Source organism: Podarcis filfolensis, assembly GCF_964270895.1.
Source record: "Podarcis filfolensis genome assembly, chromosome: 1".
Taxonomy (NCBI): Eukaryota; Metazoa; Chordata; class Lepidosauria; order Squamata; family Lacertidae; genus Podarcis; species Podarcis filfolensis.
In genome coordinates this window covers 112,122,930-112,148,453 of record NC_139604.1, presented here as the reverse complement: position 1 = coordinate 112,148,453, position 25,524 = coordinate 112,122,930, and the positions used below count along the sequence as shown (strand labels likewise).

Sequence of the window (25,524 nt, the reverse complement as noted above, 5' to 3'; positions counted from 1 at the left end):
TCAGGGTGTCGTAGTCCTTTTCAAGACTTGCAGAACTTGTCCAATCAGGAAAGAGGTGCAGCGTAAGGGAAGGGAGAAAGGACAGCTGCTCATGCCTGTGATGTTTATCTCAGCCCTGAGATTTTGTGTGGGAATTTGTTCAGTGCTGAAAAGCTAGCCTTGGGACTCCTTCCTGTAGTTTCAGTGCTCTCATTACTGTGGAACACTTGTGAAACTCCCGCCCCTGAGCAATCTGACCTTGGTTGTAGTAGGGGCAAATGAAGGTTCGGACTGTCTTTCATAGCTCAGTGTTGCATTTTTGCCTGTGTCAGATTCATGGAAGATGCTTGATGTGACAGGTAGGCTGCTGTAGCATCCAAATTGGTCCTTATCAACTGGGTCAGCCTTCCCTAAACTGAAGCCCTTCAGATTTTGTTGGACTGCAACTCTATTCAGCACCAGCCATGCTAGCCAGTATTAATGATAATCAATTGAAAGGACTATCAGCAAATTGATGGTGTTTAAACATACAATTGGCTCTTACCCCATCATATCAAACATGCTTTTTAATGCCCAATTTCCCACTTGTGAACCATCTGTACGATTGGCTGTGAAGTGTGGTTTCCCTGCTTTATTTCATTGTCTGGACGACTGTTTTCTACAAAAGCCGCGAACAAAACATCTACAAAATTAGAGGCTTTTAAAATTTACTCTTTATACTAAATTCCAAACTAATTAGGAGTTGCTTCGGCCTAAGAGCTATTAATTACTTGGATTCCAATTATAGGTTGATGGAATAGAACAATGTTGATTTTTCAACGACTATCAGGAATCATGTTATTAGACTCTAGCTGGTAATATCTGACAATTGCCACTTCAGAATTGCTTTAATGTGACAGTTTCGGGATTGTTGGTGAGGTTTTTTTTTGGAAAAAGATCTGCTAGGATGACAACCAAGCTTCATTCCTCATGGTATGTGGCATCATAAGATCTCCTGAGCACCATATATAACAAAAATGAAGCATCAAGGTTATAATAAAAGCCCTGTGGGATCAGACTGAAGCCCAGCATCCAGGCTACACCTCTCCTTAGGCCACAGCTCTGTCCCCAAGCCTCACCCCTCACTGGTCCTTCTCTGTATCCTCCTCAAGTGCTTTTGCATGACTGGAATGCATCCCCAAATTCTGATAATGCTTCCTTGCATGCTTGGACAGAGGTTAGAGAGAGCTGGGTGGCTGTGAGCTGTGTAAATGTAGAAACCCTGGACTTCCTGGGGCTCAGATGTATCCTACTGGCCAATGCAGTGTGTTAGCCTTGTCCAAGACCTGTTGCTGAGCAAGCAAGGGCTTGGAGTCTCCAAGGAAGTCTTGCCTGAGAGCAGAACTCACATATAAAGTCAGACAATCCAGAGGGCAGGGAATCCAGATGATCACAGAGCCAATGGTCTGGATGGAGAGCAGGAAGCAGCAAGGTTTGGCCAGGGACCACAGGCGTTGTTTCAGCATCTGACTGCTGCTGAGAGCTCTGTTGAAGATGCTGGTTCTCATCAGTGCCTTCCCCTCTGCGCAGGTTGATCAGTTGCAGGTGGAGTCACCCCACTTCCCTCTTCAGGCTGCTGTTAAGCAGGTGAAGCATGGCCCATGGCATGCAGTACTCCATCTACTTTTGCCTCGGACTCCACCCACCACTGGGACGCAGCCTTTGGAAGGATGCTTACAAGGGAACATGGCCCTTGGGGTGAAAAAGGTTTCCCAGACCTTAAAGGTCGACACCAGGACTTTGAGTTGTGGTACTCTGAGCAGAGCAGGCACCCACCAAGCTGAAGGCAGGGGCTGCTTTTGAAGTTGCATCGAAGTGAAAAGCAATTCCAGTGTCACCTCAAAGAAGCAAAATTTCTCCCTGCTGGTCAACAGCATTTGATGTCAGCCATAGTTTATGCCTTTATTCTGGCCTGCCTTCCTCTGCTTCCGCTCCACCCCCCCTCCCCAAATTCATTGACACCACCAGCAGTGTTTGCTGCAGCTTTCTGAAATGTTGCTGAAGTCAGCAACTCTGTGCACTGCATTAGAGAATCCACTTTAGGGAAACGGATGCAGCTGTTCCCTTAGCAGTTTCTCTTACAACCTCTCTTCAGTGTTCTGCAACTGCTATAATGGCAATTCTGCCATGGTGGAAGATAAAGGCCCCCCCCTCCCCACCCCATAGCTCAGTCTGCAATGCAGTTACGCCAAAGGCAGGAAATTGTTCCGGGGACTTGTTCTGTCATCAGCTGCCAAGGTTCAGCCTGATAAGTATGAAATAATGATTAAAAAAGAGGAAAGCGCACCTTTGATTCTGTATCAAGTACCTTTATCTCACCGATAAATACCCACAAGGAGCTTCCAGAAATCTGGAATGTGGGGGATTGGCTTCTAGGTAAGAGAGCATGACTAGAACATTAGCATCTATCTTGTAAAGTGCTGGCTGTTAAGCCCTTGCCAAAACACTTAAGGGTTGTGTTGATTTAGTGATGAAGACTGCAATCCTAACCCCACTTGTTGTTGTTGTTGTTTAGTCATTTAGTCGTGTCCGACTCTTCGTGACCCCATGGACCAGAGCATGCCAGGCACTCCTGTTTTCTACTGCCTCCCGCAGTTTGGTCAGACTCATGCTGGTAGCTTCGAGAACACTGTCCAACCATCTCGTCCTCTGTCGTCCCCTTCTCCTTGTGCCCTCCATCTTTCCCAATATGAGGGTCTTTTCCAGGGAGTCTTCTCCTCTCATGAGGTGGCCAAAGTATTGGAGCCTCAGCTTCACAATCTGTCCTTCCAGTGAGCACTCAGGGCTGATTTCCTGAAGAATGGATAGGTTTGATCTTCTTGCAGTCCATGGGACTCTCAAGAGTCTCCTCCAGCACCATAATTCAAAAGCATCAATTCTTCGGCGATCAGCCTTCTTTATGGTCCAGCTCTCACTTCCATACATCACTACTGGGAAAACCATAGCTTTTACTATACGGACCTTTGTTGGCAAGGTGATGTCTCTGCTTACCTTGGGGTAAGCCTGATGGAAATCAGTAGCACTTCTGAGTAGCCATGGAACGATCTCCCTTGGAAGGTTGTGGATTCTCCTTTCTAGGATGTTTTAAGCATAAGCAGAGGTTGGCTGGATGGCCATCTGTCATGGATGCTTTAGTTTAGATTCCTGCATTGCAGGGGCTTGGGCTAGAGAACCTCTGGGGTCACTATGGATCAGGGTTGTGCAGTAACGCAATATGGTAGCAGTCTTTTTGTTTTCTGTTGGAGTGTGCCATTGCTCACTTTCTTAATCTCCACAGTTCATTTGAATAAATTCTATTCCTGGACCTTTGGTGGATGCCTCTTCTGGTTTGGCAAGCCATTCTTTCTTTTCTTCTTAGATCAGCAAGGTCCTATTCAGATGCTCTAAAATACTCTACTTGCTTCTTGGGTTCGCCATGCTAGCAGGCACAGTTGCCCCAGTGTCAATTTACAGGAACACAGTGAGCAATAAATATGCCACTGGGCTCATATGAATTTCCCCTGGGAGGTAGCATCTGTTGGCATGGATGGGCATTACTGTTCTGGCATTGGCTTCCTCTTTATGACTGGGTCTATCAGGGAGGCCCTGCATAGAATAGCCTCCACCAACCTGGTGCTCTCCAGGTATTTTGGACTACAACTCCCACCAGCCCCAGTTTTTGTGGTCCAAAAACAACTGGAGGGCACCACGTTAGCAAAGGCTGTCACAGAGCACAACTTGGGCCAGAAGACAGCAAACCATAGGCTATGGACAAGCCTGTAGTTTCCTTCAATGGGTTGACTTCAGTGGATATTCACAAAAGTCATACTGGTTTGTTCCAGTGTGCATAAGATACATCAGGCACCCCCCAAACTCGGCCCTCCAGATGTTTTGGGACTACAATTCCCACCATCCCTAGCTAACAGGACCAGTGGTCAGGGATGATGGGAATTGTAGTCCCAAAACATCTGGAGGGCTCAGTTTGGGGATACCTGAGATACATTGACCACAACCCCTAAATTTAGGCTCATTGTGAGAAATTATTGACTCTGGAGAAGTCAACAGAAGGAGCGCCTCCACCCCCATCATTCTGCCCGGACACTGAGGTCCAGTGCTGAGGGCCTTCTGGTGGCTCCCTCCCTGCAAGAAGTGAAGCTACAGGGAACCAGGCAGGGGGCCTTCTCGGTAGCGGCACCTGCTCTGTGGAACGCCCTCCCACCAGATGTCAAAGAGAAAAACAACTACCAAAGTTTTAGAAGACATCTGAAGGCAGCCCTGTTTAGGGAAGCTTTTAATGTTTAATAGGTTATTGTATTTTAGTGTTTTGTTGGAAGCCTGCCAGAGTGGCTGGGGAAACCCAGCCCGATGGGCGGGATATAAATAATAAATTATTATTATTATTATTATTATTATTATTATTATTATTATTGAAAGGTGTGTGTGTGTGTTGTGGGGATGGGGGGAACAGAGGGGAACCCACTCCTTTGAGTAATTAATTGCCTTTTTAAAAAACTGTCAGATCTGAGCCATAGGCAGCTGTGAGGTTAGAGTCAGGAGCTGAGAGCAAGGAGTTGGTGGGGCAGAGCCTGAAAACAAGCTAAGAGTTACCCCTCATCAACAATTATGCTCCATCTTGATCCCCTTATATTCACCACACATGGCAGCTATGCACAGAGGCAGGAGCTCCTGTTTTTTTTACCCTGGCAGTCCCAGCTGTTGACTAAGGGCAAGGGGTAGCCAACTCCCATCCGCCCTGACCACTGATCATGGCGGCCGGGACTCCTGGCACTTGTGGTCCTACAATATCTGGAAAGCATCGTGTTGGCTACCGCTGACTAAGCAGGGGAGCAATTCACATGGCTATTCTGCTCCTATTCTTTCTTTTCCCCGGAGAGATTATACTAGGTTAATGAGGAACAATTCTGCTGAATCCTGTTTCACAACTGCAGATCACGCCTATGGAAGCCACTGCTGAAGTGGCATGCGGCAGGTTCAATTTGTCAACATAAAGTAAATTGAGCAAGAAAAGAAAAGAAATGTGCATTGCCCTGCATGTTGTCATTCTATGCCCTGTGAATTGAAGAGCAAGTAGCTAGCCCTAACTGACTGACAGTAAAGATTTCAATAGATTAGGACCTTTCGGTGTTTATTAATGTAGCCAACCACCTTTTTCTTCTCTATCAGCAACTGAGCATTTCAAAGAAAAGAATTCCTGGATATATTTTGCATGCCTCATCTGGTGAGTAGGATGAAAGCAGCAGGCAGAGTGTGGGTTACCACAGCTCTGCACTGATGCATAATTGTAGACTCATAACAAAGGAAATTTGGAAGAGGTTAGGTCTTGTTAGGAGCTGCTCCTATGGAAGGTTAAAACTGGAGTTCACATCACCTTCAGATTAAATTAGGTACCTAAAAGGATGGCAGAAATTGAATTAGAGCTGGACTGACATTTAGACCATCTGGTCCTCTTCCAATTGTATGACACCTCTCACCCATTCCCCTCAGATAATACGTAACGGATACATTTTTAGTGCCCAATTTTCATAATATAGCTGTTAACTTGTCAGAGGTATATCATCTTTATATGTAAACATTTATATTCCTGTGAAATCACCGCAGCCCACAGATAATGGAAAGATAGCTTGCAAGGTTGCTGATGTCTGCTGCTCAGAAGTAAGTCCCACTGTCTTTAGTGGGGTATACTACAAGCGTACAAAGCATTCCAACTCTATAATTCTGTTATTGTATGACTATCTTTGAACTTATTTTGGTGCTGAAAGTATTAAATATAGCTTTTATTATTCAACGTTACAGTAAATGATCACCCCCTTCCTTTGGATGAAGTAGTAAGGTGTTGTTCCGCTTACATGCACCCCCTACTTATTTGAATGATAGAATGAAGTGAAGACTTACTCTTTTGGTACAGTCCTAGAGCTGTTTTCTACAAATGTTGCTGCTTGTAACTCTTGAAGACGACTGTGGTGTAAATCAGGGATGGGGAACCTTTGACTCTCCAGATGTTGCTGGAATAGAGCTCTCCTCTTTCAGGACCATTGGCCAAGCTGCCTGGGGCTGATGGGAGCTGGAGTCCAGCAACGTCTGGAGGATGACAAGTTCTCGATTCCTGGTGAGCCAGTGTGGTGTAGTGGTTAAGAGCGGTAGTCTCGTAATCTGGGGAACCGGGTTCGCGTCTCCGCTCCTCCACATGCAGCTGCTGGGTGACCTTGGGCTAGTCACACTTCTCTGAAGTCTCTCAGCCTCACTCACCTCACAGAGTGTTTATTGTGGGGGAGGAAGGGAAAGGAGATTGTTAGCCACTTTGAGACTCCTTAGGGCAGTGATAAAGCGGGATATCAAATCCAAACTCTTCTCTTCTGGTGTAAAGTGGTTTCTGCATGTGGGCATGGAAGCTGCAGTTGTGCCACTAGCTTATACTACTAGAATTTGGGATTTTGAAATAATATTTATTACGTAAGTATCCAGCCAACACATACCACCAGTGAAAGGATTTATGCTAGCACAGCTTAACTTTCCTTCACTCTCCTCCCCCTGCGCCTTCCCCAAATCTGCTCTGGCATATTAGGAGAACCTCTTGTACAGATTTAGGGGGCATGTGCAGGGAGGAGAGGAGGAGAAACTTTCATTGCAAATGTTTAAATGCTTGTGCTGGCAGGACACATTAGTTGGTCACCACCCAACATAAGGACGTGGGTGGCGCTGTGGGTTAAACCACAGAGCCTAGGACTTGCCGATCGGAAGGTCGGCGGTTCGAATCCCTGTGACGGGGTGAGCTCCCGTTGCTCGGTCCCAGCTCCTGCCAACCTAGCAGTTTGAAAGCACGTCAAAGTGCAAGTAGATAAATAGGTACCGCTCCGGCAGGAAGATAAACAGCGTTTCCGTGTGCTGCTCTTGTTCGCCAGAAGCAGCTTAGTCATGCTGGCCACATGACCTGGAAGCTGTACGCCAGCTCCCTCGGCCAATAAAGCAAGATGAGCGCCACAACCCCAGAGTCAGCCATGACTGGACCTAATGGTCAGGGGTCCCTTTACCTTTACGCAACATCTTATCCTTATATGAAGTTTCCAGATGTTGCCAGTCCACAGATCCAGAACTGCTTATCTTCTGTAATGGTGTAGCTTTCAGATGCTCTCTGACCATTCACTGACTCCAGCATTTAGTGGTCTTTAATTGATGCAGACATTGCAATTTCTGTGGTAGTGTTTTTAGTACCATCTTGTATGTGTGTGTGAAGTACATTTTTAAATGTGATTGCTTTTATGACTGCATTATTTTACCTTCTTTATTATTCATCGCCTTGGGTGACTTTGTGCTGAGAATCCATTCGTAAATATTAAAACTAGAATGAGCTGGACGTATAAAGAAGCAAATGCTGACATTTAAGGCAGCTTGTTAATGGTTCCTTAATGTTTCTATACCGTGCCCTCTCCAAACAAACAGGAACATACCTTTCCCAAATGGCACCATCTCGCGGGGGAAAGGGCTGTGTCACAACACTGGCAAGTCCCCTATGAGGCACAAGGATCTGCCAATTTAATGTGCATGTTGCATAAACTGAGATTTGTCATTGCTCTTAATGAGAGAGATTAAAACCTCTTTCGTGACAAGTTAACAAACAGGCACAAGAAAACGTGTCATGCTAGGGAAAGCAGACTCTGAAGATGCCTCTTGAAGGCTCTAGACAGATACTTATTTCAGAGTTTGAATGTAGGTTGGAAGCAGGCATATTATTTGTGGTAGCCCTTTTCAGATGTTTTGATGCAGGGATGAGGAAGTGGCTTCGGCTGGTGGATGTTGGAAGGGCCATTGTAGCACATCTGCTTGGCATGCATGCAGGTTCAATCTCTAGTATCTCCAGCAGTGTTTGAAATTAGCCAGGCGCCAGGTGCATTTTGCACCTGGTTTTCAACCACTTGCGACCAGGTGAAGATGCCTGGGCCCCAGGCTGGCACATGACATCTCCACCATCCAGAGGTGCATGCCTGGGGATCAATGGATCTGGACTGGTTTCACACACTGATACTCCATCCTGTAGAATTCTATCAGTTATATTTTATCTGTACAATCAGAATGCAGTCACCATTAAGAAAAAGAGGTCAGAATAGGCCAATATATATGTGGACTGTCCCTGGATCAAGTGACTTTTCTTCTTTAAGTTCTCAAAGCTCTTAACCTAGCTCAGGGTTGTCATCTGAACTAGCCAGATGTTTTAACTAAGAATCAATCACAGTCAGTCCATCGTTTGAAAAATAAGTCATTAGAGCCGTCTTGCCCCAAACTGACAACTAGACATTCCATTTTCATGACTGTAACCTTCCTTTAAAAAGCCAGTTGGCACCTAGCTTATATAACTGAGTTTCTGACACTGATCTAGTTGGGGCTGGGAGAGAACCCAACCTGAAACCCTGGAAAGCCACTTTTGCTCAGTGTAGACCAGGCATAGCCAAACTTGGCCCTCTAGATGCTTTGGGACTACAATTCCCATCATCCCTGACCACTGGTCCTGTTAGCTAGGGATGATGGGAGTTGTAGTCCCAAAACAGCTGGAGGGCCAAGTCTGGCCGTGCCTGGTGTAGACAGTTCTGTGCTAGTGGGTCCAACTTGGTCAGCTTCCTAACTTTCCTGGTGGCAGCCATGTTTTTTTCTGTTCAGTTCCGCCCCAAAGCTATGGAATGTCATCATCACTCCTGGGTCCAAGTTGCTGTATGTGCAGCCAAAGCAAAGCATGGCAGCAAGTAGCCCCATGCAGCTGAGGCTCTAGGGTAAGGATTCAAAAGAAAGTTCAAAAGAAATAATTATATTTTAAGGGAATAGAGGCGTTGCTGCAGCCTCGCAAGCCCCAGGACAATCCCCCTCCTCCAATTTGTTCAGCTATTCTATTTACCATTTAGGCTCACGCTTTGACTAGAACCGACTAAAAATGGTGTGTGCATATTTAAAACTCTCGCTAGCATCAGTGTAGGTGTAGTGCTCAAAATGTCATTTTTTACTGATGCTGGTAGCTAGATTGTACCCAAAATTATCAAATGCCAGTGAAGTAGGTTGCTATTAGGATCAGGTTATGGGAATAGCTTAGTAAACTTATTGACACTTTTAATCATTTTTCAGAGTTTAACAGCCTTTGTGAATGGACTGCATTTTGCATTATTTATTGTACATTGAAACGTTTTCAGGATCTTTCCACCTTGCTTCCTATAAACTTGGTGATTGATTTCTTTAAGTACTGCATTTATACCCCACTTTTTCTTGAAGGAGCATGAAGTGTTGCACACAGCCCCACCCCCTTCATTTTATCCTCAAAACAACCTTGTGAGGTTGGGCTGTGAGACTGTGACTGGCTCAAGGTCACCCTGTGAGCTTCATGGCTAAGTGAGGATTTGAACTCTGGTCTCCTGGATTTTCTACAGCACTCTAACCACCACACCCACCCCACACATCCTAGAGTTTTGACAATAAAATGTGCTTGGTTAGAAGGCGCAAAGGGCAATGGGGAGCTGACATGATGATGTCCTCCAAAAGTTTTAGACTATAACCCCTATCTTCTCTGACCAAGCTGGCTGGGGCTGATGAAACTTGTAACACTACCCTGGGTACCGTTGGGCTAGGGCACATAACATACAATATTTGTTATGATAGTTCACCCAAACTTGAGGTGAATAGGAATGTATTTTTAAGGGAGACAGAACTGTATAAATAGAATACCTGACCACACTGCTCCTTTTATAAGATGCAAAGGCAAAAGGCAAAAATAACCCCTTTGCTTTCCTGGGAGGCATTAAGGCAGGTTCTCTGAAAGATGATGTCACACTTCAGGGAATTCTAATACAACATTTATCGGAAACATTGTCTAACATGTGCAGATTAACCTTTGACTTCTGACACCATTTCTCTCAAAGTCTCGAAATAATATGATCCTTCTGGAGACTGTGCAATTTATAAATGATCAAACACAGTTACTAATGACTTCAGATCAGCGCCTCAATCCCAACATACTGATGTGAATGAGAAACACCTGTGAGTGTTCTTGATGCAACCCATCTCCCATTGAAGTGAATGGCACCACTCCTGTTCGCCAGTAGATTGGTTCTGCACCCTTCATTCCTGTTGCATGATCCTATGTACAGGGTGTTCAAAAAGTCACTTTACACTATACTGTAAGTAAATGTCCGTAGGTGTAGAGTGACCTTTTGAACACCCTGTACATCTTTATGTATTGTTTTGAAAATCAGAAAAATAGGCAGAGGTAACAATTGCAGGATGTTAGGCTTTATACATCTAAACTGAGTCATTATTTAGTTCTCCCACTTACCAATTGAGAAATAATAATAATGGGTGTAATTCAACTATGTCTTCCTCATAGTAGCCTCATTGAAATTAATGAACCTGACTAAGTTAGAGCCATTAAGTTCAACGGCTCTACTCTGAGGAAAACTTTGTTAAAATATTAATACAAATACAGAAAGCCTTTTGCATGTGTTATCGCAGCAATTCTTATAACACTTCTGCAAGGTAGGTAAGTATTTTAGCTTTGAGGGTTGACAGAATAGCTGCTTGCCTGAGGCCACTTAGTACGTTTATGACAGATACTTGAACTAATTCACCGCTCCCTCACTTCCCGCCATTAAACTACAAGGGTGGAACAAGAGTTGCTTAGGAGGTTTTGGCCCCAGATCACAGACTCGTATTCCAAGCCTCTGATAGTAACCTTATTATGGCCCTCCTGGCCCTCTGCATCATTATTCTGCTAAATGTTAATGAGTTAATAATCTCATAATCTGTGTGAAAGACAATGTGACTCATGGTATCTATATCCCTACTACCTTCCAAGCAGGGCTGATTTCCTTGGTGTATGTGGTGGGATTTTAATGAGGAAACAGTTCAGGGTGCCACTTTTCCAGTTCAATTTCCCCCTTTATAAAAGTTACTTGCAGTCTGACCCTTATTTTAACTATCTACCTGTATAATTGAGCTTGCTAATGCCAGGATGTTTGTGTTATTGTTAACCACGGGTAGGTAAATTAAGGCCCTGGGGGCCGGATCCGGTCCAATCACCTTTTCAATCTGGCCTGCGGACGGTCCGGGAATCAGTGTTTTTTTACATGAGTAGAATGTGTGCTTTTATTTAAAATGCATCTCTGGGTTATTTGTGGGGCATAGGAATTCATTCATTCCCCCCCAAATAGTCTGCCCCCCCACCAGGTCTGAGGGACAGTGGACCTGCCCCCTGCTGAAAAAGTTTGCTGGCCCCTGTTAACACTTGTGAACAGTCACTGTAATAGCACACTGCATTCTTATACTTGTCTACTCAGAAGTAAGTCTCATTTAGTTCAATGGGGCTTACTCTTAGGTAAGTGTGTACAGGATTGCAGCCTTAAACTTGATCATATTAGTCACAGGGCATTTTTTTTTTGTTTCTTAGCATTTCATTTCCCTCTGACCTTGCTTCCTATGACCCCCAACCCCTCACCATATGCATGTATTTGCCTGCTAACTTGGAACAACGCTTTGTACATCTGATGAAATGAACCTCAAAAAACTGCTATGTTCTGTTTTGAGGGATGGCCTCATCAGTAGCAGAGTCGTGATCTAAGATCAGAGTTCCAGTTTAGGCAATCACAGCAAGGCAAGGGCAAGGTCTAGATTGCAGTTCAGCACCTTGGATAGCTCCATGTGTGTCAAGTGGACAGAAAGGGATGGGAATGCTTGATGGCAAGATCTGGTGTTGTAGGAATATAGAACAGCAAGTCTTCTTAAGCTCATAAAAAGCATAATAAAAATTCATGCCAAGTTCCACTTTTAAAAACAGCAGTTACTGGGCAAAAGTCTAGGATCATTGTTATAGGGTTTCATCCATACAGTTAACGGACAAGTAACACGAGGTCTGGCCCTATAATTAGGCAGAGTGAGGCAGTCACCTCAGGCAGCTGATTTTGGTTGTCATGAAAAGACAGCAAGTTATTATTTGTAGACTTCAGTTAGTAGGCAGGGTATAAATGCTCCCAAACACACACACATAAACAAATAAACTACCATATTTTTCCTGTGTATAAGACTAGGTTTTTAACCAAAAAATTAGGTTTAAAATTGGGGCTTGTCTTATACACGGGTAGTGCTGAGGGGTGATTTCTTAATTTGGAATCCTCCAAAATAGGGGGTGTCTTATACATGGGGGCATCTTATACACGGAAAAATCATGGAAGTCATTAGTGTATTCTTTGTGCCAGGGAGCAGGAGATATGCTTGTGGGATTTTCTGCTGCAGGTACCAGAATGGCTTGACCAGTTTGAGGTATTATAGATTGTAATCAACCCATTGAAACTAATGGAGCCAAATTAGTAATGTTCATTAATTTTAATGGGTCTGCTCTGAATAGGACTAATATTGGATAAGTGCTTTGTGCCTTGACATTGATGTTGGGGACAGTGGTGTCATTTGCTTCTCCGTTTCGGGCTGCACAATATCCTGGTTATAATAATTTTGTTTTATTTGCTTGTTTAAGAAACTTATATACCACTTTTCATTTATGAATCCCAAAAATGGTTCGCTGTAGGCATAAAAGCCATTAATATAAATATCAACAATGAAAACATCCAGGCCAGAACACAAAATTCCAGCAACTGCAGCAGCCAAGATTCATTATCAACAGCAAGGAAATTCCAAGGTAAACAAAGAGATCTTTAAATCTGTGAAAACATCCCATTGTTGTTGCTTGCCTGATCTCCATAGGGAGCTCAGTCCATAGAATGGGTGCTGCAACAGAATAGGGTCCCCTCTGAATCCGAGCCAGCTGAATTTCTGATTGGTCGCAATGCAGTCAGGAGGGCCTCAGAACTGTAAATCTAAAAGAAAACCAAAACTCTTGTTATCAAGCAGAGATTTTAACATCCTGATTTGCTTTTTTTGTTTCGTTTTAGTGACTGTTCCAGCAGCTGTTCCCTTGGCGTGTGAACCTGAGAGCAATAAAACCAAGGCACACAATCCGGGGCCACGACTCTCTATTTCCTCCCCCCGGACAACTGTGATCGCCAGCATGGAAGCCCCATCCCAGGGTTTGCAGACGGTCATGAAGTGGAAAACGGTGGTGGCCATCTTCTTTGTGGTTGTGGCCTACCTGGTCACCGGGGGACTTGTGTTTCGTGCCCTGGAGCAGCCGGAAGAAAGCAGGCAGAAGGACAGAACAGCCAACGACAAGGCAGATTTCCTTCTGGAGAACAAATGCGTATCTCAACAGGAGTTGGAGGAATTGATTAAGGTGAGAAAACTAGAAGGGACATACTAATGAAACTCAGTGACACTGCGGTCTAGATTTGAAGTTATGGGAAATGATGGTTTGCCGCTATGTAAATGAACCACGGCAAGCATCAGGCTTGGGTGCTCCTCCTCCTCATTTTCTTCAGTTTTATGACCATGGGAATGAAATCAAAAGCACCTGCTTTTGGTTTTAAGTGAAGTGCGGCTTTCTGTCATGCCTGAAGTTGAAAATTGTGGCTGTTAAAATTTTGGTTAATGAGAATGCACCATGCTCAAAGTGTGGTTTTACTTGAGGTGTGATCTGGAAGCATCTTTTTACACAAGTTCTGGTTTTCCTGATGACCTGAAGGGGCTGCAGTGGATCCCTTGGATCCCAGCCACTGTTTCCTAAAATGTATCTGAAGAAGTGTGCATGCACACAAGAGCTTCTACCAAGAACAAACTTAATTGGTCTCTAAAGTGCTACTGGACTATCTATCTCTGTGTGTTTGTGTGTATATATATATCAACTGTGTCAGACCAACATGGCTAACTACCTGAATCTAAAATGTACAGTAAGTTGAGAAGAAAAGATCTGAAGAGATATTTCCACTCAGAATGTTTCCAAGTTCAGGCAGAAGCAGGTCTGGCATGTATAGTCCACAAACCCCAGTTTTTATTTTATTACATTAATATGCCAACTTTTTTCCTCCAAGGAGTTCAAGAGAGTATACATGGCTCTCCCCCCCCCCATTTTTATCTTCACAACAATCTGTCAGGTAGGTTAGGCTGAGAGATGGTGACAGTCCCAAAGTCACCCAGTGAGCTTCATGGCTGAGTGGGGATTCGAACCCTGGCAACCCAAGTCATAGTTTAACACTCTGAGCACTGTACCATACTGGCTCTCTGAATGTACTGTTGTAACATGGCAGTAATATATTGCTCATTGATCTTTTAGAAGAGTAGGAAGATTTTTGCAGGATGAGGGCCACACTCCCTCATGGCTAGCCTTGGTGGGCAGTGGTAGGCAGAACCAAAGCAAAATTGGGTGTGGCCAGAATCCCCCTCAAGGGCGCTCTCTCACTCTCTCTCATACACACACACACAAACACACCTTTCCCAGAAGCCCTCCCCAGATGTAGCGTCCACAAAGATCACCCCTCCACCACACAGCAAGTGCACTTGAAACAACCTTTCCCCCCAACCCTAATTGTGGCGCAGGCAGCTGATTTCATTGGGGTGGTCTAGCACATAAGGAGGTGGAGTTATATTCGCCCAGTGGTGAGCCTGTTAGGGCAGGGAGGCCAACAGTAGGTGGCGCCAGAGATGATAACAGACAGAGCCAACTAGTTCATGTTTTGACCCCATCCTCCTCCTTCTTGAGTTCCACAAAGGCAACAGTGAGACCAAGGAGAAGGAAGCTTACAGTCCATGGTACCTTCTGGACTGCTTGTAAGTAAGAAGGGAACCAGGGGCTGGCTGGGAGCAGGATGAGGTTGGTGGTGCAGTGCTTCATTTGTCTGAAGGAACCAGCTTCTACTGCCTTTCCCTCCCCAGCTTCAGCCCTCCCCTTCTATTTATGCCAAGTGATGTGTGGGGGGAAGAGGAAAGGAGAGGAGTCCTCCATGGGTTTCATCTGGCCCCAGACTGATGACCCACAGGCCCATCCTTGCTTTAGGGAACACATGGGATTAGAAAGAAGAAATACAAAAGACATGGCCTTTAGTGCTGTGGCAGCTACACTTTGGAATTCCTTAGACAGGAATTAGTCTCTGCTGTCTTTTTTGTCTACTGAAGACCTTCCTCTTCCAATAAGCCTTTTATGCAGAGATCTTGCCTAGTTTGCATCTCTATTGACATTGCTTTTAGCCGTTTTGTTGTTTGTGTGTTTGGGAGGAAGGCCAGCATATGAACCTGGAAAACAATGACATCCAGTTTTGACTCTGTTTTTCTTAGTAGGAGGAATTCAGCACCACCCAGTGGCGTAGCATGGGTTGTCAGCACCCGGGGCAAGGCAAGTAATTTGCGCCCCGTAACCCGGTAGGGGCAGAGAGCTGCGAGTGCGAGCGCGCCCCTCCCAGATGTTGCGCCCGGTGCGGCCGGCCCCCCTGCACCCCCACGCTACGCCACTGGCACCACCTCCATGGTCTCTAACTACTCACGGTTAAGGAAGAATGTTAATGGGTTAGGAAAGGAAGGGACCCCCAACACCAGATGTTTTGCAAGACAGCAAAGGTGGGGTAGGTTGTTGGAGACAGCAGCTGAACAGCTGATCGGCTGAGCATCCATAGCCAGATCCACTTGGCTGAGGAAGAGCATGCTAGAACTGGCAAGCGGACAGATTAAAGCGCAACACCAATAAAGTGTAAAGTTGTACTTAAACCAATAAACCTCTTGGCAGTACATGTTGGCTGTCTTGCAAGCCGGCAGGTTTGAAGCCAAAGAGAGCAGGAAATGGGTTGACAGGATGGCCAGCTATTAATAAAATCCCAACCAAAAAAACACACTTCTGCCATATCTGAGCTTTGGAGCAGCTGTCCTATCAACTTTGTATGTGACTTCATTTGCAAGGATCCAGAAACAGCGCGCATTCTTGCATCAGAAGTCAGCCTTTAAGGTGACTTCAAACAGGGATTAAAAAACCCCACACAGAGACCAACCAATGATAATAGATGGAGGCTTCCAGCCTAATCCCTCCATCTGAATTCAATGCATGGGGTAGCGATCACAAACTGTTATCACCCGACAGCTGTGTGTTGGTCTGTATGAAATAGATTTCATCTTGCTGCAGGTCTCGGTTGAAAGGTGACTTTATTTCCAGAGCCTTTCTTTGTCAAACTAAGCAGGGGTCCAGAGTATATGAGTGGCCTTGGAGACCTGATTCTTGTCTGTGCAGTTTAATGGGTTTTCTTTCCTGTCAGTAAACGTGGGGCAGGCGGGGGGTGGGAGGAGGCTCTGTTGCTGCTCATGCTGTTGGTGTTGTGTGGGGGGAAAACAAAGGACTTTGTATTGTTGCTTTTAATGTGGCGCTTTCATTCATAGCGATATTTCTTTTTACAAACATCAAGGAACTGGCTGCAGGACTGCTCATTAGTCCTGTATAGTTGTATGAAAGAGGTGTTCTTGATAGCGTGCTTGATCAAAACAAGGGCTTGTTAATTAGAAATTAGAGGGGTTTTTAGTTGAATTTTAAAGAAAATGAAGATTTTGGAAATTCACTGACTTCTTTCGCATGTTGCAGTATGCATGCTTTATCCTGCATGAGCAGATTATATTTGTTTTACTTCTCCCTACCAGCATATGGACTATGATCTCTGGCTCAGGCTACATTCACACCAAACATTTAAAGCACTATGGCTTCCCCCCTCCCCCAAAATTATGGGAGCTGTAGTGGTGCTGTGGGTTAAACCACAGAGCCTAGGACTTGCTGATCAGAAGGTCGGCGGTTCGAATCCCCGCGACGGGGTGAGCTCCCGTTGCTCGGTCCCTGCTCCTGCCCACCTAGCAGTTCAAAAGCATGTCAAAGTGCAAGTAGATAAATCGGTATCTCTGGCGGGAAGGTAAACGGCATTTCCGTGCGCTGGTCTGGTTCGCCAGAAGCGGCTTAGTTCTGCTGTACGTCGGCTCCCTCGGCCAATAAAGCGAGATGAGTGCCACAACCCCAGAGTCGGTCACGACTGGACCTAATGGTCAGGGGTCCCTTTACCTTTACCTTTAGTTATGTAGTGCTGAGAGTTATTAGGAGATTCCCATTCCCCTCACAGGACTACAATTCCCAAAAAACCCTGTGAAGGGGGATTGTTACAACACTCTGGGAACTTTAGCTCTTTTAATTGTAAGACACCTTTGTACAAATAAAATAAACTTTGAGGTAAGGTAGGCTATGGATGGGTTCAGTGCCCCACTATGCACTTATTTATTACATTTTTAACCCACCTTTCCTCCAAGGAGCTCAAGGTAGCACACAGGACTCTCTTCTTTCCCGTTTTATCCTTACAACAACCCAATGAGAGAGGTTAGGCTGAGAGACCGGGACTGGTCCAATGAGAATCGTGAATGGGGAGGTTTCAAGAGACATGAGGGGACACATTTTTATAAAAAAGAGATTGGGATTTTGGCCCCCAGGGTAGAAGACCGCCTACTAATATTCTGCACCTTCAGGAGTTTGGCCAAAATGTGATTGCACTGGCTCTGCTTTTCCATTTTAACTAGATATTTTGTGGTGCTGTTGGTTAGGGTCATCTGCTGTGCTTTGTTGCTGCTGCGGGATGGGACTTGACATCATTATTGCTCTTGTTATTCCTGTGGTTTTTGAAAAGCATAGTGTAGCTTATTAAATAGATACATGTGGCATAGGAATGTAGGCAGGCCAAAATGTAGGCAGGGGCCAGGTGGGTCAATTGGCATGGGCCTACAATTTTGAGGGGGCTACTCTGAGTCCTCCTGGTAGAAGTAAAAGGGGTCCCTATTGGTAAATATTATTGAAATGGGGCCTACGTTTCCCAACTGGCCTGGGCCTATTAACCAGCTTTGCACAGCCCTGAACATAGGAACATAGGGCGCTAGCTTACACCAAGTCAGACCATTGGTCCATCAATCTCAGCATTGTGTACACTGACTGGCAGCAGCTCTCCTGTATGTCAGACAGGAGTCTCTCCCATCTCTGCCTGGAGATGCCAGTTGGGATTGAAACTGAGACCTTCCGCTTGCAAGGCAGATGGTCCACCACTGAGCTACGGAACATAAAATTGGGTTTTGGTCCTGTATACCTGAAGGAGAGTCTCCACCCCCATCATTCAACCCAGACACTGAAGTCCAGCGCCGACGTCCTCCTGGCGGTTCCCTCACTGTGAGAAGCAAAGTTACAGGGAACCAGGCAAAGGGCCTTCTCAGTGGTGGCGCCCACCCTGTGACATCAGATGTCAAAGAAATAAACAACTATATGGCATTTAGAAGACATCTGAAGGCAGCCCTGTTTAGGGAAGTTTTTAATAACTGGTGTTTTAATGTACTTTTAATCTTTTGTTGGAAGCCGCCCAGAGTTGCTGGGGAAACCCAGCAAGGATGGGTGGGGTAGAAATATATTATTATTATTATTATTATTATTATTATTATTATTATTATTATTATCATTATTATTATTTGTCGTGCCTACCAAAACAGAGTACATTTCTGTTCCACAATGATGAGAGAGAACCCAAAGAAATATGCAAAGAGACTGGAAATTTTCCATACAGAAAACCCCCCATTTAATATAGCCCTTGGGGGGAATTCCGTTGCTTGAGAAAATAGGCATCAGTTGTCATAGGCAGCATGCCTGTGATAACAAATAAACATAGCACTACAAGCCTTGGTTGATTTAGTTCCAACAAGCCAATGCATCTCCCCAGTTTTATTTGTCTAATGAAGATAAAAACAACAGTGTGTCATAGTAGTGGATGGAGGCTTGCACTTAGACCAGAGGGACCTGGGTCTCTGCTCAACTATGAAGCTCACTGGATGACCTTGCGCTAATCATTGCCTCTCAACCTAACCTGACTGTAGTGAAAGGAATGATTTAGTTTCATCATCATCATCATCATCATCATTTTTAATGGTGTTCACCTCTAGTGACGTGGGTGATCTGACACTAAGTAAAAGTGAAACAAAAGAAGTGCCATGGTCAGATCACTTCCTGGTGCAACTGGACTTCTCCACGACCCTTCCCCTCTGTAGGGAGGTGGGACCAATTCGGATGGTCCGCCCCCGCCACTTAATGGATCCAAATGGTTTCCAGAGAGTGGTAGGGGATGCTTTATCCCATGTTGATGGCCTTTCAGCTGATTCCCTGGTGGCCCGCTGGAATGCGGAGTTAACCAGGGCTATCGACTGTCTGGCTCCAAAGCGCCCTCTCCGATTGCATGGAGCCCGGACAGCCCCGTGGTTTTCTTCGGAGCTGAGGGCGATGAAACAATCGCTGAGACGGCTAGAGCGTCGGTGGCAAAAAACTCACTCCGAATCTGACCGGACACAGGTTAGAGCTCAACTTCGAGCCTACCAAGTGGCGATAGCGACGGCGAAGAAGACTTTCTTCACCGCCTCTATTGCATCTGCAGAAAATAGTAGCAGGAGACTCTTTCAGGTGGTTCGCAATTTAACGGAACCACCTTTACCACCGGGGCCTTGTAAAGACCCCAAGATCTCCTGCAACGATTTTGCAAAGTTTTTTGCAGATAAAATCACTCATATTCGGAAGGAGCTAGACACCACCGTGGGAGCAGGGCTGGGGCGGGAGAGTGCCAGAGCTCTGTCTGGTCAAGTTGCATGGAATCAATTTCAATCCGTTACCCCCGAGGATGTGGACAGGCTGCTTGGACGCGTGAAACCAACCACCTGTCTCCTTGATCCTTGCCCATCCTGGCTAATAAAAGCAAGCCGGGAAGGGCTGGGCGATGGGCTCTGCGGGGTGGTGAATGCTTCCCTCTGTGAGGGAACATTCCCAGATCCGCTGAAAGAGGCGGTCATTAAACCGCTTCTTAAAAAAACATCTTTAGACCCGGCCAGTATGGCCAACTATCGCCCAGTCTCAAATCTTCCATTCTTGGGCAAGGTGATTGAGCGCGTGGTTGCTGAACAACTCCAGGCACGCCTGGAGGATGCGGACCATTTGGATCCCTTCCAATCAGGATTCAGGCCTCATCATGGGACTGAAACTGCCTTGGTCGCGCTGGTTGATGATCTCCGGCGAGCTAGGGACAAAGGTGAGAGTTGTTTCCTAGTTCTGCTGGATCTCTCAGCGGCCTTTGATACAATCGACCATAACATCCTTCTGGACCGTCTAGAGGGGCTGGGAGCTGGGGGCACTGTTATGCAGTGGTTTCGCTCCTTCCTCCTGGGCCGTGTTCAGAAAGTGGTGGTGGGGGATGAGTGCTCAGACCCCTGGGCCCTCACTTGTGGGGTGCCTCAGGGTTCCGTCCTCTCCCCCATGCTTTTTAACATCTATATGAAGCCACTGGGAGAGATCATCAAGGGGTTTGGACTGGGTGTCCATCAATATGCAGATGATACCCAGCTCTACCTCTCTTTCAAATCAGAACCAGTGAAGGCGGTGAAGGTCCTGTGTGAGTGCCTGGAGGCAGTTGGAGGATGGATGGCGGCTAATGGATTGAGGTTGAATCCTGACAAGACAGAAGTACTGTTTTTGGGGGACAGGGGGCGGGCTGGTGTGGAGGACTCCCTGGTCCTGAATAGGGTAACTGTGCCCCTGAAGGACCAGGTGCGCAGCCTGGGAGTCATTTTGGACTCACAGCTGTCCATGGAGGCGCAGGTCAATTCTGTGTCCAGGGCAGCTGTCTACCAACTCCACCTGGTACGCAGGCTGAGACCCTACCTGCCCGCGGACTATCTCGCCAGAGCGGTGCATGCTCTGGTTATCTCCCGCTTGGACTACTGCAATGCGCTCTACGTGGGGCTACCTTTGAAGGTGACTCGGAAACTACAACTAATCCAGAATGCGGCAGCTAGACTGGTGACTGGGGGCGGCCGCCGAGACCACATAACACCGGTCTTGAAAGACCTACATTGGCTCCCAGTACGTTTCCGAGCACAATTCAAAGTGCTGGTGTTGACCTTTAAAGCCCTAAACGGCCTCGGCCCAGTATACCTGAAGGAGCGTCTCCACCCCCATCGTTCTGCCCGGATGCTGAGGTCCAGCGCCGAGGGCCTTCTGGCGGTTCCCTCATTGCGAGAAGCAAAGCTACAGGGAACCAGGCAGAAGGCCTTCTCGGTAGTGGCGCCTGCCCTGTGGAACGCCCTCCCATCGGATGTCAAAGCTATAAATAACTACCTGACATTCAGAAGACATCTTAAGGCAGCCCTGTTCAGGGAAGTTTTTAATCTGTGATATTTTAGTGTATTTTTGGTTTTCTATGGAAGCCGCCCAGAGTGGCTGGGGAAACCCAGCCAGATGGGCGGGGTACAAATAATAAATTATTATTATTATTATTATTATTTGCATACCGTCTTTCTATCTTACAATACTCAAGGCGGTTTACAAGCTGAAGAAACAAAAAATGTACATCTTATAACAATCGAATGCAATACAAAAATGCGATAATAAAACCTAACTTTAAAATAAGCAACCGACATCGAAAAAGTAACATTCAACAATCATTAGAATCATATAAAAGAATAATATCAGCATATAAAAGTTAAACAGAAATTCCCCCTTAACAGTTACGATAAATAATTTCTAAACTACAATCAGTAAAACAACGGCAAGCCGCAGTACATAAAACAATACAATAGAAATTGAGAAGCAGAGACTAGAGGTTGGAGTAAGGCAGGTGGAAGAGAGTGTCTCTCCGCTCACAGTTCTTCCTCCAGGCACAGCTTCCTTATGAGGAAGTTTGAGGCGCCATGCCTCACAACTCAGTGAGCGCGTGCGCGCACACACACGTCTCTAATGCAATGGTGTTTTTATTACCTTCCCCTCGCTGGATCAGGGCCATTCCAATCCATTCCCGAGTTGTGTAGGAGAGGGGGGAAAGACATTCTGCTCTCTGCCAAAAGTCAGTGGCATGAAACCCGGCAGTTCTGTCCATTCTCAGTGAAATATTTATTCCCTGAAAGGTCAGTTCTGGTTTTGCTTGTGCAAAGTAGGTCATCAAGCCATTATGGTTGCCAACTGGCCATTTTTAGAGCATTTTGGGAGTTCCAGATGCCTGTAGAATACAGTGGTACCTCGGGTTACAGACACTTCAGGTTACAGACTCCGCTAGCCCAGAAATAGTACCTCGGGTAAAGAACTTTACCTCAGGATGAGAACAGAAATCGTGCTCCAGCGGCGCAGCGGCAGCATGAGGCCCCATTAGCTAAAGTGGTGCTTCAGGTTAAGAACAGTTTCAGGTTAAGAACGGACCTCCAGAACGAATTAAATTCTTAACCTGAGGTACCACTGTATATATAAAAAGAGCCAGTTTTGGAGTTGAGCATTAGTGGGCTCCCCATCCTTTTCTTAGGTCCCCCCCAATGTTTGAATCTCCCCCATTTGTGTTCTCCTTGGGCCAGTCACAGTCTCAGCCTAGCCTGCCATAGAGGGTTGTTTTGAGGATAAAATGGGGAGGAGCTCCTTGGAGAAAAGGTAGGCTAGAAATGTAATAAAGAAAGAAATGAAGTTATCTGATAAAATATAAATTGACACCCCTCTTGTGCTAGGGGAAGAGCAAAGCAGAAAAGTCACCTACGGGTTCATGTTAAACCATTTGCCGTGGGTTTCCATGACCTGAAAATGCTGTGTACCAGGGGTTTGTCACTGATGTTCTGCTGGTGGGTTGTAAGTCCAAACTGCACAACACCTTACTTTAAGTTGACCTCCATCAATTGCACCAAATTTTTTTTCAGAAAGAGAGAAAGCAAGAAATATAAGTGGAAATACAGTGGTACCTCGGGTTAAGAACTTAATTCATTCTGGAGGTCCGTTCTTAACCTGAAACTCTTCTTAACCTGAGGTACCACTTTAGCTAATGGGGCCTCCTGCTGCCACCGTGCGATTTCTGTTCTTATCCTGAAGCAAAGTTCTTAACCCGAGGTACTATTTCTGGGTTAGCGGAGTCTGTAACTTGAAGCGTCTGTAACCCGAGGTACCACTTTAATGAAAGATGGGGGGAGGGGGAGGGTAGAGAGAAACAGAGACAGAGAAAGAGAGAAGAGCTGGGAGGGGAGCAATTGAGGAAGAGAAAGGCATAAGACACAGGCTGCATTCACATGTTACTTCATTCTATTTTCACTATGTTTCCCTAGCTGTTTCCACATTACGTTATGGATTATTTCTGGAAATAAGTACTAAGCTTGCACTGTATCCCACTATAGTTCCAGAAGTGGCTTTTATGCCGTCTGAAAGCTCATCTATAATGTGGAACTTAACAGTTAGGGAGATGTCATGAAAATGTGCATGCAGGAAAGACACACACACACACACACACACACACACACACACAAACAATGAAGGTTAAGTGAAAGATAAGTTTTGGGCCTGCAAAGGCTAGAGACTCTTGCCCCGACCTTTCCTTTTTTCTCCTGAGAAGCAGCTGGGTTTTCTCTCTCCCTTTTGTCATGCATTGTTGCCTCCTGTGCTGTGTGCTGTGGTCGGTCTGCTTTTGCCCAGACGTGGAGCATTTTTGTTCCTTTTCTCTCCTCTCCTTTAACCTCTGTTGAGGTAATGAATGATCGGAGAGCTAATGAGCGGGCCGGCTTTGTCAGCGTACGAGCCAGGTATTCTAAGCAAGCTTCTCCTCAGGGGAATTCACTTTTGTCCTTAGGCGTTTTGTTGGCTCGAACGGGAATCGTTTCTGAAAAGTAAATTAAATAGGTTTAGCTGCTTATCGTATCAAATGGCTTACGGCCAGCAAGTGCACAGTATTGGAATGGATTTTTGCCGGTAAAGGAAATCTTCTCTTAGATTTTTTTGCTTAGGTGCTGGGAAATGGGTAAACATATCTCACAGAAGCACATGTTTTAAACATAAACTGCCCCCAAAGCGTTGGTTGTAAGTAAAGAGGTCAGAAGGTCAGAAGGTGAAGGGTGGCTTTTTTAAAGAGTACTGTTGCTAAAGGGTTAAAGCACTATCCTCTCATACCTCCATGTGGATTTTAAAAAATGATGCTTCCCTACAGCTGGCACAGGATCTTACTGCATTGCAGCAAGTGTTGACCTGCCTGTAAAAAAAGAAATTGTGTGCAGAATGATGGAGAGCCAGTGGAGCATCTTCCCTGGACACGGCTGCCTTAGATGCCTTCAGAGCTGCACATAGGCAAGAACAATTCAAATTAATGTGAGACTTACTTGCAATGTAATAATAATAATAATAATAATAATAATAATAATAATAATAATTTATTTATTTACACCCCACCCATCTGGCTGGGTTACCCCAGCCACTCTGGGTGGCATAATAATAATAATGATGATGATGATGATAAGAAGAAATGACAAAACATCAAACATTAAAATTTTCCCCAAACAGGACTGCCTTCAGATGTCTTCTAAAAGTTGTGTAGTTCTTTATCTCCTTGACATCTAGAGGGAGGGCGTTCCACAGTGGGGTGCCACTACTGAGAAGGCCCTCTGCCTGGTTCCCTGTAGCTTCACTTCTCGTAGTGAGGGAACCACCAGAAGGCCCCAGGAGCAGGACCTGTTTCTGTTGGATACCTGGTTCGCGACTCTCCCAATTGCAGTGCCTGATTCCTTTTATTCTGCAAATGAATGCTCCCATGGAACAGATTCAGTGTGTGGCAGGAACGATTTCAGTCAGCGGAGGCTGCTCCATTAGGGCAAATGGGGCACCCCTCAGCCAGCCCCCACTTGCTTCCCTCCTTACTTACAACCAGAGTACTACTCCCATCAGCCCCAGCCATGGCAGATTACAACAATTCCAACCTCATTATAAGTCCCAGGGTACAGTCTGAAGGCACACAAGGCCACCATCTTTCTGAAGCTAAGTATGTCCAGGTATGGTCAGTGACTGAGGCTGGGCGGATGACTGCATGGGAACTACATCTTGGGTTCCAGGATGGAAGCGTGTTGGGTTATAAACATAATAAAATAATTTGCAGTTTAAAAAACAGGACATACTAAGAAGCCAGAATAACAACATACCGTATTCTTCGCACCATAGGACGCACTTTTCCCCTCCTAAAAAGCAAGGGAAAATGTGTGTGCGTCCTATGGAGCGAATGCAGGGGGGAGGCAGGCGGGAAAAGCCCCCAAGAGCTTCACACAAGCTCCGTGCACTCTTGCGGGCTTTTCCACAGGAGGGAGAAGGGACTGACTGGCCGCATCAGTCCCTTCTCCCACCTCCCAGAAAAGCCAGGAGAAGCCGCGATCTCTTTAAAGGAGTTGCACGGCTTCTGCCAGTTTTGCGGGAGGTGGGTGAATCCCCCCACCTCCCAGTAAAGCCAGGAAAGCCCTGCGCAGCGTCTCCCGGCAAGGAGAGGCTGCACAGGGCTAAAGGGGAAGCCAAAACAGCGAGCGGGATCCATCCCGCTTGCTGCTTTGGCTTGCTCCATAGCTGCGCGCAACCCCTCCGGCAAGGAGAGGCTGCACGGGACTATGGATTCTTTAGCCCCACGCAGCCTCTCCTGGCAAAGAGAGGCTGCATGGGGCTAAAGGGGAAGCCAAAACAGCTTTTTTTCTTGATTTCCCCCCCTAAAAACTGGGTGCGCCCTATGGTCCGGTGCACCCTATAGTGCGAAAAATACGGTAACAGGTGCACGCACGCAAGGTTAAAATTCACTAAGAAAC

The 25,524-nt window shown here is 45.9% G+C and overlaps 1 protein-coding gene across 2 annotated transcripts in view; it reads left to right on the top strand.

Moving 5' to 3' along the window:
• The window catches only part of KCNK10 (potassium two pore domain channel subfamily K member 10), a 75,781-nt gene that overhangs the window by 12,198 nt on the left and 38,059 nt on the right, over nt 1-25,524 (top strand). For both annotated transcript variants that reach the window (XM_083615371.1, XM_083615370.1), the window contains one exon: nt 12,930-13,267. In XM_083615371.1, coding sequence (XP_083471497.1) covers nt 12,930-13,267 — 338 coding nt within the window. The remainder of the gene's footprint in view (nt 1-12,929; nt 13,268-25,524) is intronic.